This window comes from Periplaneta americana, chromosome 12 (genome assembly GCF_040183065.1).
Source record: "Periplaneta americana isolate PAMFEO1 chromosome 12, P.americana_PAMFEO1_priV1, whole genome shotgun sequence".
Classification (NCBI taxonomy): Eukaryota; Metazoa; Arthropoda; class Insecta; order Blattodea; family Blattidae; genus Periplaneta; species Periplaneta americana.
Window position 1 is genome coordinate 89,611,985 of NC_091128.1, and position 17,997 is coordinate 89,629,981.

General features: G+C 35.0%; 1 protein-coding gene across 1 annotated transcript in view; it reads left to right on the plus strand.

Moving 5' to 3' along the window:
- Window positions 1-4,675: 4,675 nt before the first annotated feature.
- The window catches only part of LOC138710676 (leucine-rich repeat neuronal protein 1-like), a 98,316-nt gene continuing 84,994 nt past the window's right edge, over window positions 4,676-17,997 (plus strand). The window contains exon 1 of the mRNA XM_069841730.1: window positions 4,676-5,071. Within this exon, the coding sequence (XP_069697831.1) occupies window positions 5,070-5,071 (2 nt within the window). The 5' untranslated portion in view covers window positions 4,676-5,069. The remainder of the gene's footprint in view (window positions 5,072-17,997) is intronic.

Consider the following 17,997-nt stretch of genomic DNA (forward strand, 5'->3'; position numbering starts at 1 on the left):
CAAAACAAGGATCACGGTAGGAACCACAATAAGGACTTCGAAATTTACCAAGATAAGGACCATGACAAAGACATAAAATACCACTCTAAAGACCATGACAAACAAAAAATACCACTATAAAGACCATGACAAGGACAAGTGGAACGATAAAGACCAATACAATGGCAGCAAGCATTATGATAAGGACCATAGAGAAAACAACAAGGACTACTCTAATGGCTGAGATAAAAACAAGGACCACAATAAGGATCACTACATGTACCGTGATAAGCACCACGACATGAAGAATGATAAGTGCCATGATAAGGATCACGTCAAGGACCACGAAAGAACTATGACAATAACCATGAAAGGATCGCGATAAGGACTGCGTCAGAGATGACAAGGACAAATCAAGGACAAGGACAACGATAAGGATGACGATATGGGCCACGAAAAGCACTTTGATAGGTATCAGTATATGGACCACGACAATGATCACAAGGAAAACTATGATAGAGATCACAAGGACCACGATTGCGATAAGAACTATGAGAATGACAAGGACCACGATGAGGATCATGACATGGGCCACGACGAGCACCACGAGAATGATCATGAAAGGAACCACGACATTAGGTCATGATAAGGATTACAAGGAACAGGATTGCGATAAGAACTAGGAGATTGACAAGGACCACTGTAGGACCACGACACTAACAAAGACAGAGACCACAATAAAGATTCCAACAAGGACCACGACAAGCACCACGAGAATGATCATGGTAGGGACCACGACATGGGCCACGATAAGGATCGCGACAAGAACCATGATGGATACCAAGACCACGATAAGGGCAATGACAAAGACAACAAATACCTAATAAGGACCATGACAAAAGCAGGAAGGAAGACGATAAGGACTATGACAATGCTAACAAGAACCACGTTAAGGGACTTGTCAAAGACAACAAGGACCACAACAAAAACAATAAGGATCACGATAAGGACCATGACAAGGAAAACAAGGACCAATATAAGAAACACGATATGGACAAAGACAAGGGTCACGATAATAATTACAAAATGGACCACGATAAGGACCAAGACCAGTAGCCTATAAGAACCATAACAAAGACAACAAATACCACGATAAGGATCATGATAAAGACAACAAGAACGATAAGAGCCATTGTAGTGACAAAGATCATGATAAGGACTACAACAAAAACAACAAGGACCACGATAAAAACACAATAAAGACAACAGTGACCACGAATAGAACCGTGGCAAATACAACAAGGATCATTATAAGATCTACGGCAACGATCACGATAAGGACCGCGACATGGATAACGATGAGGATCACAAGTACCAAGGACCGTGATTCACGTCATGATATTTAGGCCTCTCATGGCTCTTGTCGTTGACCTTGTCGTAGTCCTTATCGTGGTCTTTGTTGTCTTTGTCAGGGGCCTTATGCTGATCCTTGTTGTCTTTGTCGTGGTTCTTACTGTGATCCTTGACTTTGTTATGGTCCTTATCGCGACGATTGTTATCTTTATTGTGGTCCTTATCATGGCCCTTATTTTCTTTGTTAGAGTCGTTATGTTGGTCTTGTTCATTATCGTGATCCTTATCGTGGTTCATTTCGTGGTCCTTATCGTGATTTTTGTTGTGGTGCTTGTCGCAGCTCATGTTGTGATCCTTGTCGTCGTCCTCGTCTTTGTCCTTGGCGTAGTCATTGTTTTTATCATGATCTTACAATTGTCATTTCAAATAATGTATTTCCCTTTTGGCAAGTGACTATTGTTTCACACGGTAGATAGGCCTAATGTCGCCCTCAAATGTCTTAAGGTGCTGTATGGCAGCCTGACCGATCACAGATTTACTCAGGATATTTTCTACCGAGCTCCATGTAACTAATTTTGAAGTGAGCTAAGTAGAGGAGGCAAGACTATCCTGTGACCTTATCATGTGCCGTGGCTATACCAACAATGGATATAGAGGCAGATGTACTTTCGTGTCAGTAGATTTGTAGGTATAATATTAACCACCATGAAACAAACTCTTTTTCTGATAGCTCATTCTTTCTCCTGTCAAACAGCTCATATGCCTTATCTAAAGAGTGGTATATCAATCAAATGTTATTAAACGAATAGTAATTTTATGTATTATGTTTATGCTACCTATGTCAGACACTTGGGACCGCGTGTGAAGTTTAATAATATCAATAAGATAGGATAGGTGGGGGTAATTTGGATATAGTGAGGTAATTTGGGTATAAGTTACAATTTATTGAATAAATAGTTACCTAATCTTCAAACATATTCCAATTTAATATTTACACAGTTGGCCAAAAAAACCAGCACAAAATTTAAATGGTTATATTCTAGTAGCTAATGATTTCACTTGAAAGTTTATTTCACAGGCATATTTAATAGTTCTTGTAGACCGACAAAGTACTGTAATATTTAATTTTTTACCATTTATTAAATATTATTTTTTCATTTTTTGTAAGGCAGTGCAAAATCGATCGTTTATGCCGAACTAAGCATTATGGTCTTACGAGTTCAGCAGGCCAAGCCGTTTGTTGTGCTATCATTATTTGTTTTCTTCCGTTTTGAGTTCTCATTTTGTGAATAATGGGTCGCTTAACGAAGGAAGACAATATTTTCATTAAACACTTGCACCAATATGATAATTTATCTGCCCATCAAATTGTAACGAACTACGCTCAGCGAGAATGATCTGTTTCAAGTGTACAACGATTAATTGGGAAGATACGGACATGATATCCCTCCTGAGAGATTATTGCGTGAAATATCGCATTTCTCAGATTCTCTGATGGTTTCCGCTGAAGTTTCAAATCGAGATCTTAATCCTATGGACTATTTTGTATGGAGTCAACTACAAAAACCTGTTTACTACAAAACAAGAATTCGTAATATTGAACATCTAACACAACGCCTCATTGAATGTTGGGACCAGCTTGATCAAAGACAGATATCCAGTGGTGTTGGACAATGGATAAGATGCCACAAATGATTGTGCGGGCAAATAGCGGTCGACATAGAGCATCATTTTTAATTTTGATTATTTGAAAGATCATTAATAAATTAATATTAATTTTACCAACATTCAGTTTCTGCATTTTGAAGTAATAAGTAGTCTTCAAAAATCACATTTTTCGCATCATTGTGTATTGATCTCCATAAGATTTTAATTGAGCCTAAAAAAACATAATAAAAAGTCCTGATTATCTTTAAAGTCTACTTTTTTCAACAGTATATTCATTATAAATTAATGTTATGTATTTCCGAAAATAGAGTATTTCTAATTTTGTGCCTTTTTTGGCCCACTGTGTGTATAATTCTGTTTCACGATTACCTATCAAGGAGTGTTAAAAAGTTTTGTGTTGATCACACTGATACCACAATCTAATTCTAATATATACAGTTACGAAGCTTGAGTTGTTGAGGGTATTAGGAACAATAGACTGTGCCGGTACTATTTCGCACTGAGGCGATAGTAGCGATCATAGTGGTTACCAACTATCTATGGATGCATATTCCCTACGTATTGAGCTTCGTGACTGTATATATTAGACTGTGTTGATACTGCCTGGTAAAAAAAAACTGTTTTTTATTTATCGTCTATGAAATGACACATCATATTCAAAGCAATATTGCTGGAAAACCAACTGTTATACAGTAACCAAATTCATGTTTAAAATATGTGTTTAATAAATTTAGCAATATATCATAAATAGTCTGTTAATCAATTAAAATTTACAAACTGGGATAATTCGTGTATAATTCTAGGTTAATTAGTAACTAACCTAGTTTTCGTTCCAGATCATGCCATGTAGGCCTACACAAATTATGGATTGGTGGAAGATAAATAAATATTCGAAGTGTTTTCTGTCCGTGATTTTAATGGGAGATTTTTAAGTTTACAAAATAAGCCTTATCAAGAACTTAACTATTGCCTCAATGATTTTTATCTTGTTAAGTCTAATGAAAATTTTTAAATGCTTACCTAACCTCTACATTCTGTTCTAGGATACACACACACAATAACCAATGGTTGGAATAATTTTGATTTTTATAAGGACTTTAAAGCAATGAGTATAAACATACTTGGAAATGCAATAGAATCACTCTAGAAGGTCACAGTGCTATCATATAAAAAATTGACTGGAAAATCTTAGCATAGTAACAGGCTATGGGTCTCTAAACTTAAAAAAGACTGTTTTTATACCAAAATTACCCCAACCAACCCTACCTCCGCACGCATCAGACTCCTGAGAATTTCTCCTGCTTGGAGTACAGTGGTTCTACAGTGATTTGTCCTGAACTATTTGGGACATTTTTTCGTAATCAGTATCTACGAGTCGGTTCATTAATTCGGGAGTTATATACATGAAACATAGCTTTCTAACGAATGGATGCTAAAACCACAAGATGGAGATTTACTTATTTGATACTTTGCATAATGAGAAACTAGATAATTATATAGAACACGACATGCATACTCTCTTCTCTCAGAGAAGAATCCTGCTCTAGGCGGGTCTCAAGGTGTGTATATATTCACACTTGATCACATATCATTTGAGTGAAATGAACCAAAACAAAAGTGGTGGTCCTTGAAGACAATCACCTGGCAGTGCTAGGAATAAAGAGTGACGGCCAGCGGACCTACTGGCAGTAACAATTAAATAGCGTATCAGAGATGACGTGGGGTGCGTCTGAGAAATTATTACAAGATTAGTGAAATCTTGTTGACGCGTCAGCGGCGAGAGAAGAGAGATTTGTTATCCAGGTGTGGGTAAACATTCACTCTCGCAGATTACGAGAAACCGATAAGGAGTGTAAAGCAGGAGAGAGACAGTCGAAGAGGAGTGCTCAATGCGAGCGGATGTAATGAGAGAGTGAGTGTGTGTGTGACCTTCACTTACGGCGAAGCTCGACTACCAGCCGGTAACAATCACAAAGACACGATAGTGCGCAGACATCACATCTGGTTCAAATTTCGAACGAACATAGACGTGGTTTGTTGCTAAGATCTACAGTGTGAATCTTTGTCAAATGTAAGTAAAATTAATTTTCAATAAATTGCCTTTCTTCTTATTGGCGTGTCCTCGCTGTAGCTCATGCAGCGGAGTTTCTAGCTATAAACGAAACGGAGCTAAGTTCGAATCCAGATAGAAAATATTTTGACTGTGTCTCTCAATTTATGTTTGTTCTTTGTTGTCGTAAGTGATGATCTTGTACAGTGCTGACCACACAATTCGTGCTATTTGTGTACGGTGCTGGTTTGTGGTAGGCCTAGTGAGGACAGGACGGCTAGAAAGGCTCGATACTTGAAGATAAGATATGTGATCATTTTAACTAAGTTACAATGAGTCACAGTCATACAGTACTATAAATTGTTGAATAGAAGAGAGTGTTTCGTAAAATCAAAGATCCACTGGATTGTTTCAGGTTAATTAAGTTCGGTTAAAAACTGATGGCTAAAATGTTTTCTCCTGCCAATATTCCATTTTCCTCTTGGTTTCACTTCTATCTCTATAAGAAATGTGATGCTGCAATAATCTATTTCGATATTTTCAAGGAAATACTTTTTTCAGTATTTTGGTGACTTTTAGCATAGTTTTTATCTACATACAATCATTTCTCCTAATGTATTGTGGACATTTTTATTCAGTATTTACGGGTCAGCTAATTCATCTGGGGATGATTTACAAGGAATATAATGCTACAATAATGGATCTGTTTAAGGAAAAAAAAAAAAAAGGGTACAAAATGGCGATTTCGTTCCATATAAATTCATATGAGAAAATTATGTAGACAACAGAACACAGCCTGATACTTCTTGCCTGTTATCAGGCAATACATCTCACTTGATGTCAGAGGAAGAGCAATATTGTTACATACTACACCTTGAGTCTGAGTTGTGAAACAGCGACGTATGCAATGAAGGGAGAAAGGAACAGGCCACTCTACCTCATTAGGCCTATGTCCTGCCCTAGTTCCCTCATGAGTGATGCCTTATTGGCGTCACGTATGAGGTTCCAACCAGTCTTCGTACTGTTGACTAAACATAGCCTACATACCGGTACATATCAAAAATAATTTTTATCAGTTAAATGTAGTTTATACTTAATTTTGACACCGACGTAAAACTTATTGAAACAAAAGTGTAAGGGGCTTCAAGGTATCTATTTAGGCCTAGCCTATACATGAATTTCCAAAATCAGCGTATGCTAGGTGTTAATGAAATAAAGCAAAATAGTAACTGTTACGGAAGTAGCACAAATAAAAAAAACTACATTGTTCTATTAAATACTTCTATTTTTATGTAGACTAGGCTAAGTCGCAGCTGTGCTTTCAAAAATAGTTTCTTGTTAAAATAACCTCAAAGGTCAAACTGAAAGATTGAACCACCCAGAGTAGCCCTTTCTTACAAATTTAGCCTATTATGCCGCTCGGGCGAATGTATACACAATACTTACTTACTTATGCCTTTTCAGAGAATCAAAGATTCATTACTGCCCTCACATAAGCCAGTTATCGGTCCCTATCCAAAACAAGATTAATCCAGTCTCTACCATCATATCCCACCTCCTTCAAATCCATTTTAAAATTATCCTCCCATCTACGTCTCGGTCTCCTCAAAGGTCTTCTCTCCGGCCTCCCAACTAACACTCTGTATGCATTTCTGAATTCGCCCATACGTGCTACATGCCCTGCCTATCTCAAACGTCTGGATTTAATGTTCCTAATTATGTCAGGTGAAGAACACAATGCGTGCAGTTTTGCGTTGTGTAACTTTCTCCATATGTATACACAATACTGCAGTTTTGCAACTTCCTTTTCAATGATCTGCTTTGGCAACAATGTGTAATAGATTAATCGACGATGACAATAGTGATCATTAATTAATTAATTAATTAATTAATAATTCATTCATTCATTCATTTCTGCCCAAGGGCAGGTCTTTCACTGCAAACCAAGCTTTCTCCAATCTTTCCTATTTTCTGCCTTCCTCTTTGTTTCCTTATATGATCCACAATGTCGTGTATCATTTAATATCTTCTTCTGCCCCGAACTCTTCTCCCGTTCACTATTCCTTCCAATGCATCCTTCACTAGGCAGTTTCTTCTCAGCCAGTGACCCAACCAATTCCTTTTCCTCTTCCTGATCAGTTTCATCATCATTCTTTCTTCACCCACTCTTTCCAACACAGCTTCATTTCTTATTCTGTCTGTCCACTTCACACGTTCCATTCTTCTCCATATTCACATTTCAAATGCTTCTATTCGGTTCTCTTTACTTCGTCGTGATGTCCATGTTTCTGCCCCATAAAATTCTACACTTCACACAAAGCACTTCACTAATCTCTTCCTTAGTTCTTTTTCCAGATGTCCACAGAAGAAGCTCCTTTTTCTATTAAAAGCTTCCTTAGCAATTGCTATCCTTCTTTTGACTTCCTGGTAGCAGCATGTTACCTTTTATAATACACCCCAAGTGTATCATTATCATCATTTATTCGTTTTCCTAAAGCCTTATCATCAGTCTGAGCTCTTTATCTAAATCTTGTTCTCATATTTTGTAGTCCTTGTATATAATTCTTCTTCTTCTTTTTTTGTAGTATGTGTATTTTGTTTCTTCCTCAGTGCAAGCTCTTTCATTTTATGTATCCCACTCTCCACCCATCGTTTAATTGGCCTTCCTCTTTCTCTTTTTTCCATCTAAGGGCCGATCTCCTGTATCACTTCTCTAATCGATCTTCTTCCATTCTATTACTGTGTTCCTTATATTGCCTTTTGTTGACTTTTTAATTCTATAATAGTTCATTGTGTGTTGTGAACTTTGATGTTTATTTTATTCCACACTGTTTGTATTACATTGCTTTGGCTGATTACCTGGTTGGATTTTATCTAAGTTTTCCCCAACTAGTATAAGGTGAATGTCAGGCAAAAACATGGAAAATTCTCGGTTTCATCTCGCCAAATACCATCTTTCCATTACCAATTCCACCGACGCTAAATAACTTTGTAGTTGATGCAACGTCGTTAAATAACCAACTAACCGATTCTATTACTCTAAATTACACTCAGAAATGTAGAAAAAATGTAAGCAGCCTGTTAAGAGAATGAAACCAGGATTTTTTCCAAAGCAAATAATGAAATATATTCCAAGAGACAAAAGAAGTTTAGGAAGACTAATGAAACGATGCATTAAGGTCAATGAGGAGCCAATACTTGTTTGATGACGATGCTTCTATTATTCTCTGTCGTACGCATTTAAATGTATGTATTGTTCAGTGACGTAACTCTCAGTCAACATGGCGAAAAAATGACAAGCTACAATTTAGAACTGCATAAAAATGTCGTGTGTCATAATATTACTATTCGTTATGTTATGATAAATCCAAGAAATATTGTCAAGAAAACACGTACCGGTATGCAACAAATCCGTTCTCATGTTGGAAATGATATTGAAGTTTAAAGTTAATTTTCTTGAACAATGTAGTTATTAATTTACTGTGACCCCAAATAATAAGATAAACGCTCGTTTTCTGAATTGCTCACAAAATGCATTTTTATAGTCCTGTACGGTATCCGACTTAATTTACAAATCCCACGATTTAGACACATGTCACTAATTTTTCATAAATTTACATAAAATAGCAATTCGTATATTGCAGTCATGTCTAATATTTTTCTACTCATGAAAACCTGTTTTTAAAGTCATGTTGTTATGAAACATATCAGTGACATAATAATAATATTCTAAGCACATTTCTTTTTAAAGAAGACAGCAGTACTGTTAACCAGTCGATTGTTTTAAAACTGATAGTTTATGCAGAAATTTACTCTTGCAATAAGAAGAGACTTTAAAACTAGAGACTGCTAATCTTTTTATAAAGAGGAACGCTTGCGCAATATTCTATGCCAGGGGTGGCAAAAACTTTAGACTGAAATCGGAAAAAGAAAAATGTAGGAGTGATTTTGTTTTATGAACTTTAACTTTTCATATTATAGCGATGTACCGAAGTACATTATTTCCAGGAAGGAATTCTGCGTTATCATATGATGAAGGATCGGTCGTAGTAGGCCTAGGTTATTTTACGACGCTTTATCAACATCTTAGGTTATTTAGCGTTTGAATGAGATGAAAATGTTAATGCCGGTCAAATGATTCCGGGGTCCAGCACCGAAAGTTATCCAGCATTTGCTCATATTGGGTTGAGGGAAAACTCCGGAAAAAATCTCAACCAAGAGAGAACTTTAATCAATGAATAACGACGATATAAGTCATTTAGTTCACCAATATCGAACCACGCGAGTGAAAGTGATAAGACATCCCACAACATTATATTTAATCAAGAATGCCTCAAACGAGACATAATACCCAATTACATACACATAAACATAAAAAACAATTCATACCCAGCACAGAAAACAAAAGCTACAGCAGAGAAAATCTACATACAAAACAATATAAAATATTTACATCACATGAAAAACAAACACAATACAAATGCATATAAGACATTTGCAGTTAACAAAAATAGTACATCATATACAATTAGAGGAAATTATTTTACATACGAACAAAGTAATAGCACAAATAAGTGATAAGATAAAGAAACGACATAGAAACAAACTGGCAACATTAACACATAAACAAAAAACCAAATATAACACCACACACACATTCCATCCTAAGATATTCAACAATACCAACGTAACATTTAACCAAAATGAAACGAAATTACTTGAAAAAGGACTAAAACATAACCTACAATACAACAAGACACCAAGAACACAACAAATGCAAATGATCATCAATGCAGAAACAGCAATTCAAAACACACAACCACAACACCAAGAATACATCCGACAAGATTTATTAAGAAACATAGATAAAATAAACAAACCTTTAACCGATAAGCACGAAATTAAAACAATAAAGACATTAAGAGAGAAACAACAAGCACACAATTTGACATTTGTAAAAGCTGATAAGGGTAATTGCACTGTAATAATGAATGCTCAAGACATGAATGATAAAATTAACACATTTTTTTCACGAAAATAACATCACAGAAATAAAAACAGATCCAACAACAAAATATCAAACAATAGTCAAAAATACAATAAATCAAAACACTCACATCATACCTAACAACAAAAAACAACAATTGAAACAAATTAAACCTCACGCACCTAAACTAAATGCATTACCAAAAATTCACAAACAAAATATACCAATCAGGCCTCTTATTAACTACAAGAATGCACCAGCATACAAATTAGCGAAATATATAGACAACATTATAAGAAATAGTATACAATTTGAAAACCCAACAACAATAATCAACACCATAGACTTAGTTAACAAAATAAAACACAAACACATTCCACACAATACAACATTAGCATCATTTGACATCGTAAATCTATATACAAACATACCAGTAACAGAAACACTAGAAATACTTCGGGAAATGCTTATAAAAAATAACATAACACAGACTCAAATTAACGAAATTTTACACATCACAGGAATTATTACTAAACAAAATTATTTCACACATAACAATAAATACTATACACAAACTGAAGGATTACCAATGGGTTCACCTATATCAAGTATATTAGCTGAAATCTTTATTCACAACATAGAACAAACACACATACTAAATACCGACAACAACAAACACGCAGAGAAAATAATGTACTGGCATCGATATGTAGATGACATAATAGTATTATATAATGGAAACAAAAGACAAATAGAAAACCTACATCAACAACTCAACAAAATACACCCCAAATTAAAATATACAGTAGAAATGGAACATAAGCAAGCTATAAACTTCTTAGACATCACCATAACCAAAACAAATAACAGACACGAATTCAAAATATATAGGAAACCCACTACAACCACAACACATATACACAATTCATCAAATCATCCCATACAACATAAACATGCAGCTTTCCGTACAGTGACACACAGATTAATTAATATACCAATGAACAATGACAACTACACTGAAGAATTAAACACATTAAAATATATATAGCACAAGACAATGGATACAACCCTAACATAATAGATACACTAATAAAAAAGGCAAAACAAAAACAGACCAAACCAACACAAACAGCACGCGAGAATAAATACATAACATTAACATATCACGGCACAATACCAATACCCACAAAATCGCAACTTCATTCAGAAAACTAAAGTACAAAATTGCATACAAAACAAATAATACAACACAGAAATACTTAAATAACCACACTAAACATTCAAATATATATAATTCAACTGGAGTTTACAAATTAAAATGCAATAGTTGCCCACATTTTTACATAGGACAGACAGGAAGATCCTTTCATACAAGATACAACGAACATATTAAAGCTATAACCAAACCTTACATTACATCAAATTATGCAGATCACATTATCGACAATAATCATGACTACAATAATATAGAAACAGATATGGAAATTTTACACATCACGCCAAAAAGTTTACAGTTAAATATCCTAGAACAATACGAAATATATAAGAACACAATAGCACACCCACATTACATACTTAATACGCAGCTACAGTTCAATACGCACACATTGTTTGACATCATAATACGTCATAGCATACAGACAGCCAACCCCCACCATAGGAACAACACACCCCCACCCCTACCATCGACAACTGCACATCGCAGAGCCAAAATCAGCAGTGGTTCAAGAGACACTGAAGACGACGACAAATAGCGTCGAAACGGGCCGTCTGTCGAAGGTAAACACCTTTTTAAACAATTTTAACACTTTTAACGTGTGACAGAGTAAATTTTATGTTCTCAACCAAGTAACTTGCCCCGACCGGGAATCGAACCCGGGGCACCTGGTTTCGCTGCCAGACGCACTAATCGCTACTCCACAGGTGTGGACTTGAAGGATCGGTGGAGCGGAGAAAAATTCTCTCCAGCTCGGAATTCGAACCCGATGCCGGATTGAATCCTCTCAGTTTAAGCTCCACCACTTAGTTTCCCTTTAGTGACCAGCACTCATGCACTGTGTTACAGATGTGTGACAATGGCACAATGTCCAATACACTAATGTGCAGAGGTTCACTCATTAGGAGTAACTAAATGGCCAGGATCCGACGGAATGAGTGCCGTCTTAAATCACTAAGTGATTATATACGCATATCATATTATAGCAGTGTACCGAAGTACATACGATATTTCCATGCAGGAATTCTGTGTTATCATATGATGAAGGATCGGTGGATCGGAGAAAAATTCCCGATGCCAGAGAGGAAGAGTCAACGTGCTTTTGAACATACTAGAGCAGATATAATAATGCTGATACCTTTTTAAAATGTCTGAATAGGCGAGATATCTGCCACAGACTGTAACGGCAATATTTTATCTGAACTGAGTAACCAACTCCAATTAAGTTATCTTTTCGGCTGTAATTTATGAAAAATATTTATTCCTTTTCTCGAACAACTACAAAAATTGATGTTTGGTGTTATCAGTAGATAAGACAACAGTGTTCTTATCAATATTCCACAGATATTCTCTAGAACTGTCCTGCTGATTCACCTGATAGAACACTTCGAAGCACCATACCGCTCTTGTAACGCATATTACTATTGTTGACAAAATTTAGAATTCGATGTTTTGATTTGTGTCATAGTTTTAAACATATGTTCGCAATCTAAATTCAGTCCGTCTGTATGGCTGGGACAAGACAATGACGAACAGTTTGTTAAGCTTTAGACTATTCAGAAAAAGAAAAAAAAATCAGTAATTCTACCGCAATACATTCAGGGAGGAAATGGGTGAAAATTTAGTAATCTTTTCTCAAAAATATATTTTTTTTTGGAGAAAATTGAACTATGGTGCCTACTTCACACTTTGACCAAGCTTTAGAACCATAAAGTGGTTGTATAATTAATTATGCCGTCTTTAAAAAGGCTACGTTCATTAAGTTCAAATGCATTCAAACTTTTAAATTCTTTTTCCTGTACTTTTTTGCCCAATTCTCTGAATTCATATTGCTAAGGATTCCACAAATTTTATGTTAGGAAGGTGAAATTTTTACTACATGTTCTTTAAAGTATACGTAACAAAGTTATGTTGGCATATTTATTTTTCAAAAAAGAAAATAATTTATGAATACAAAATAAAATGTGTGCTTACAATCTGTAATTTTTATAAATTTGAATATGGATAGGTTAAATTTTTTCTCTATTTTTACTAAAAAAATGAGAATATAGAAACTTTCTAAAGAGATCAAAGTTATTGTAAAAAGATTCAGATATGATGCTTAAAATTTGGGGGAGAAGAAAAATGTTGAAAATATGCTAATTATTTTTAAAAATTTAAATAACTTTTTAACTATTGAACCAATAAACATGAAACAAACTCGTTATTACTGATATCAAGAGCAGTATGCCTATAAAAATCAAGTCTCTGGTTTAAAAAATTATATAAAATAGAAATTTCACCTACCATCCTCTTAAACCTCTGTAAACTGTCAGTGGACATTAATTCTTTATTTGTACTGATAGATTGTAGCAGTTGCAGAGAGCTAGAGAGAGCTCTGTAAAATGTTCTTTACAACGATTTTCTGAATGTATTATTGAATAATTTATAAAACATTGTAACATAATATATAATTTATCTGTTTAAAATACCAAGCACTACAACTTTATGTCTTAAATGCTGCTCTTAATATAACTAAGAATCCTACATAGCAAGTCAAACCTAAGTTACCGGTATTCTTACCGAGTCACGAGTTTGCTTTTTGATGGATAGTGCATTGGGTTTCTCAGTTGGTTGTTTCTTCTAAGCCGGCGAAGAATACAAGGAGTGAGGTTTTCTTGTTAATTGTTTGTACTAAGCCGGCGACACAGTTTTGCTGGCACTTTGTATTTTCAGTCTCCGTTAGTGAGATGTCTGAATTGTATTGAAAAAAAATACGTATTTTCAATTATAGTTGATTATAAAGTACAACAACGCATTTTTCTTGTTGAAATGTACAGTATATACTGTAAAAGAAGTGCGAGTTATATTTACGGTTCGAAGTTTCTTCTTATCGGAAACGGAACCTGCTTCTCGCCACTTTATTTGTTGTTTAGTCAACTATTCGAAGACAGGTCTGAACCTCACAAGTGATACCAACATAGCACCACTTTAAGGCAACTATGCCAGGAGATAATGGGGTAGGGTGGCCAGTTACTTTCCCCCTCCATTGCACACATCGCCGACTAGCTACATATTACACTAAACAAACTTCATATGTATACAAACAATTGTTCTTCTTCTGACACATATCGTTAAGTGAGATATACTGCCTGATAATAGATGTACATATCAGCCAGAACCTCAATCAGAGGTACCACTTTATTTAATAATGTAATAACTAATAACACACTTGTTCGATGGTTGTGTAGCCTCTGGAATGCGCCGTCGAAATTTGTGTAAATACAACTTCTTCAGTAGATACGTTTCAACGAGGAAAATGCACTGTTGCACTTTGTATTTAAATTTGGTCGAAAAAACATCTTTCTCAATGCAGTTCAGAAAATGTATTGTGATTGACAATGTACAGTGCCAGCAGAATTGTGTCGTCGACTTAATGTAACAACTAATAAGGAAAAAAACATACATTTTGTTCTTTGCCGGGCTAAAAGCAAACTACCACAGGGGAAAATTCAACGTGCCGCTCTTCAAGAAGCAACCTCGTGGCTTGATAAGAATACCAGTAACTTAGATTTGACTTTCTCTGTATAAAACCTATTTTAGATATACAAAGAATCTAAACGGATGTTTATTGGAACTGAAATTTCCGGTCCTAATGACAACTTAAGCCTAGATCATGATTCAGGTGCTTTGGTGTTTTTCATTCTTGGTTAATTGATGCTTCTCTCTTATTGTAAGAATATCCGAATCTTACACATATCACAACTTTGTCTATGCATTCTTTTATGGATGTATAGTGAAATTATGATGGAAGTAGCGAGGATTCTCCAAAACACCGTCATTACTATACACAAATTCCACCTTAAACCTTCCGGTATCTGATGTGGAAAGCTTATACATTTATTATGGAAACTTAAATTTAACAATAAAGATCATTCTTCCCCTTTTATATTTACCAAGGATGTGAATAACTTAAAAAAATAATGAAAACGTTAGAGACAAAAGGAGTAAATACAACACATGAGTATAATTTCCACTTATAGAATAACAATGAACGGAAGTTCTCACGCAACATTTAATTGCAGATTTCAAGCTACCGGTTTTATGTTTATTTGTGGTGATGCATTATATAAGTTTGTGTCTTACAACTTTTGTGTGAAGCTTTCTGTTTTAGACATATTTTGTAACTCAAAAATTGAGTGAGACAAGTGGGCTACTGGTGTTGAGCTCAGAATGCTCAGATGTATTTTCTTCCCAGCAGACCCAAATCCTCTCGCAAGGACGCGCTCACGTACCCTTTAGTATTTTCATTTAATTTCATTTATTGTATGCCATAGATCTTACATTAACAATAAAGCTTTAAGATGTGGAACAAGTCAAAATTTTACAAAATTACAATTACAACTTTTTACAATTTAAATGTCAATTTTTTTACAATGTTTTGGCGAAATGTAGTGAGATGAGGTGAGGCCGACGATTCGTCAACAGATTACCAGGCATTTGAAATATGGTTGGGGAAAACCTTGGAAAAAAACCCAACCAGGTAATGAGTCCAAACGAGGATGAAGTGAAGTGAGACCGAGGACTCGCCATAGATCACCTGGCATCAGTCCCATGCCTGGGGAAAACCTCGGAAAAACCAACCAATCAGACCAAGCCCGAGTGTAGCTCCGGATCAGCAGGCCAGCGAGTCTGCACACTGAGCTAAAAATATACAGTACATAACCAATCAGATTCTTAAATTTACAAACCCAAACGATTATTTATCAGTTGAGCTATAAAATATAATACATAGCAACTAAGTTAATTCAATTTAAAAGCATAAACAATTCAATCAGTTGAGATATACAAAAATTCATAATACATATCATGCAACTTACTTCAAATTACAAGCACAAACAATTCATCAGATGAGCTATACAAATTACTATTCAATTTAGAGCATATACAATTCATCAGCCAAAACTATACAAACATATACATTACACAGTAAACAGATTAATTCAATTTACAAGCATACTTTCGTTAAGCTATACAAAATTGTACAATTCATATCAAGTAGATTAATTCAATTTATAATCATAAACAATTCATCAGTTCAACTATACACATTACTATTCAATTTACAGCATATACAATTCATCAATTGAGCTCTACAGACTACTATTCATTTTGAAGCACATAAAATTCATCAGCCAAACTATACAAACACATATGGCATACAATAAATGAAATTAAATGAAAATACTAAAGGGTACGTGAGCGCGTCCTTGCGAGAGGATTTGGGTCTGCTGGGAAGAAAATACATCTGAGCATTCTGAGCTCAACACCAGTAGCCCACTTGCCTCACTCAATTTTTGAGTTACAAAATATGTCTAAAACAGAAAGCTTCACACAAAAACAAACAAATAAATTCAATTTACAAACTTATTTTCGTTAAGCTATACAAATTGTACAATTCATATCAACCAGATGCATTCAATTTATAAGCATAAAAATTGATCAGTTGAACTATGCAGACGACTATTCAATTTACACAATTTACAGCATATAGCCTACAATTCATCAGTTGAGCTATACAGATATGAACTATAACAACAAAGATAAATACAAAGATATATATAGACTCGTTCACATTATTGAGTTTATCAGATATGACATAATGCTTCACACTGTTTCATATTGAGAGCACAGGGGAAAAACGTGATAAGTCCAAAATTATCGACTTTCTGTTCTAGATGTAATGTAATAGCTCAGATATTGTAGACTTGTGTGGTTACTGTACAGAATAACGACCTCATTAGACCAAAAGAATGTGAAGAATGATAACATATAGACAATAGAATATAATGGGTATTGAAACTTTTATTTTAATAATAATCCGTGGCGCTACAGCCCGTGAAGGGCCTAGACCGACCAGCCGGCTGCTGGCCTCACGCCCACATGCCGAAGCAGAGGTGGACGATCATCCAACCAGAATGGAGGTATCGTGTGGTTAGCACGATGATCCCCCCAGCCGTTATAGCTGGTATTCGCAACCGGATTTCGCTACCTATCGTAGCTCCCCAAGTGCATAACGATGCTGGGTGGGCAACGGTCCTATACACTGGCCGAAATTTCATGAGAAAATTTCTTCCCCCATGAGGACTCGAACCAGCGCGCATTCCGTAACGCGAGTCCTAGGCGGGATGCCTTAGACCGCGACGCCACGGCGCGGGACGAAACTTTTATTTTACTTTAGTTTAACTTGCTTTTCTATAAAAATAGTAAAATGTGACTTATTAAGTTTCTCCCCTGTAATCTTCATATGTGAAGGAAAGTTTACAAATCCAATAATTATAATTTAACAGAACCAAATTATTATTATTATTATTATTATTATTATTATTATTATTATTATTATTATTATTACGTCTTTATATAAATTAATTATTATTCGAACATAATTTTTTTTTAAATTTCCACCCATTTTTTTAATAATACTTCATAGAGGGATAATAAAGAGAAGATCAGTTATTTCTATGCTGAACTCAATATTGTAGGACAAAAATATTTTTCTAACGAAACAAAAATTAGAATATACGTACAACACATTTTAGTCAGAAGTATTTTATCACATTGTATTGAATTTGGCAGACGAGGACAAAAATAAATACAAAATTACTATTTACTAATATCAGCAAAATTAGAAATTAAATAAAACAACAAATGGACTAAATAGTTCTATATATCGGTACTGACATGTTTAGTATGTGAACAACTAGA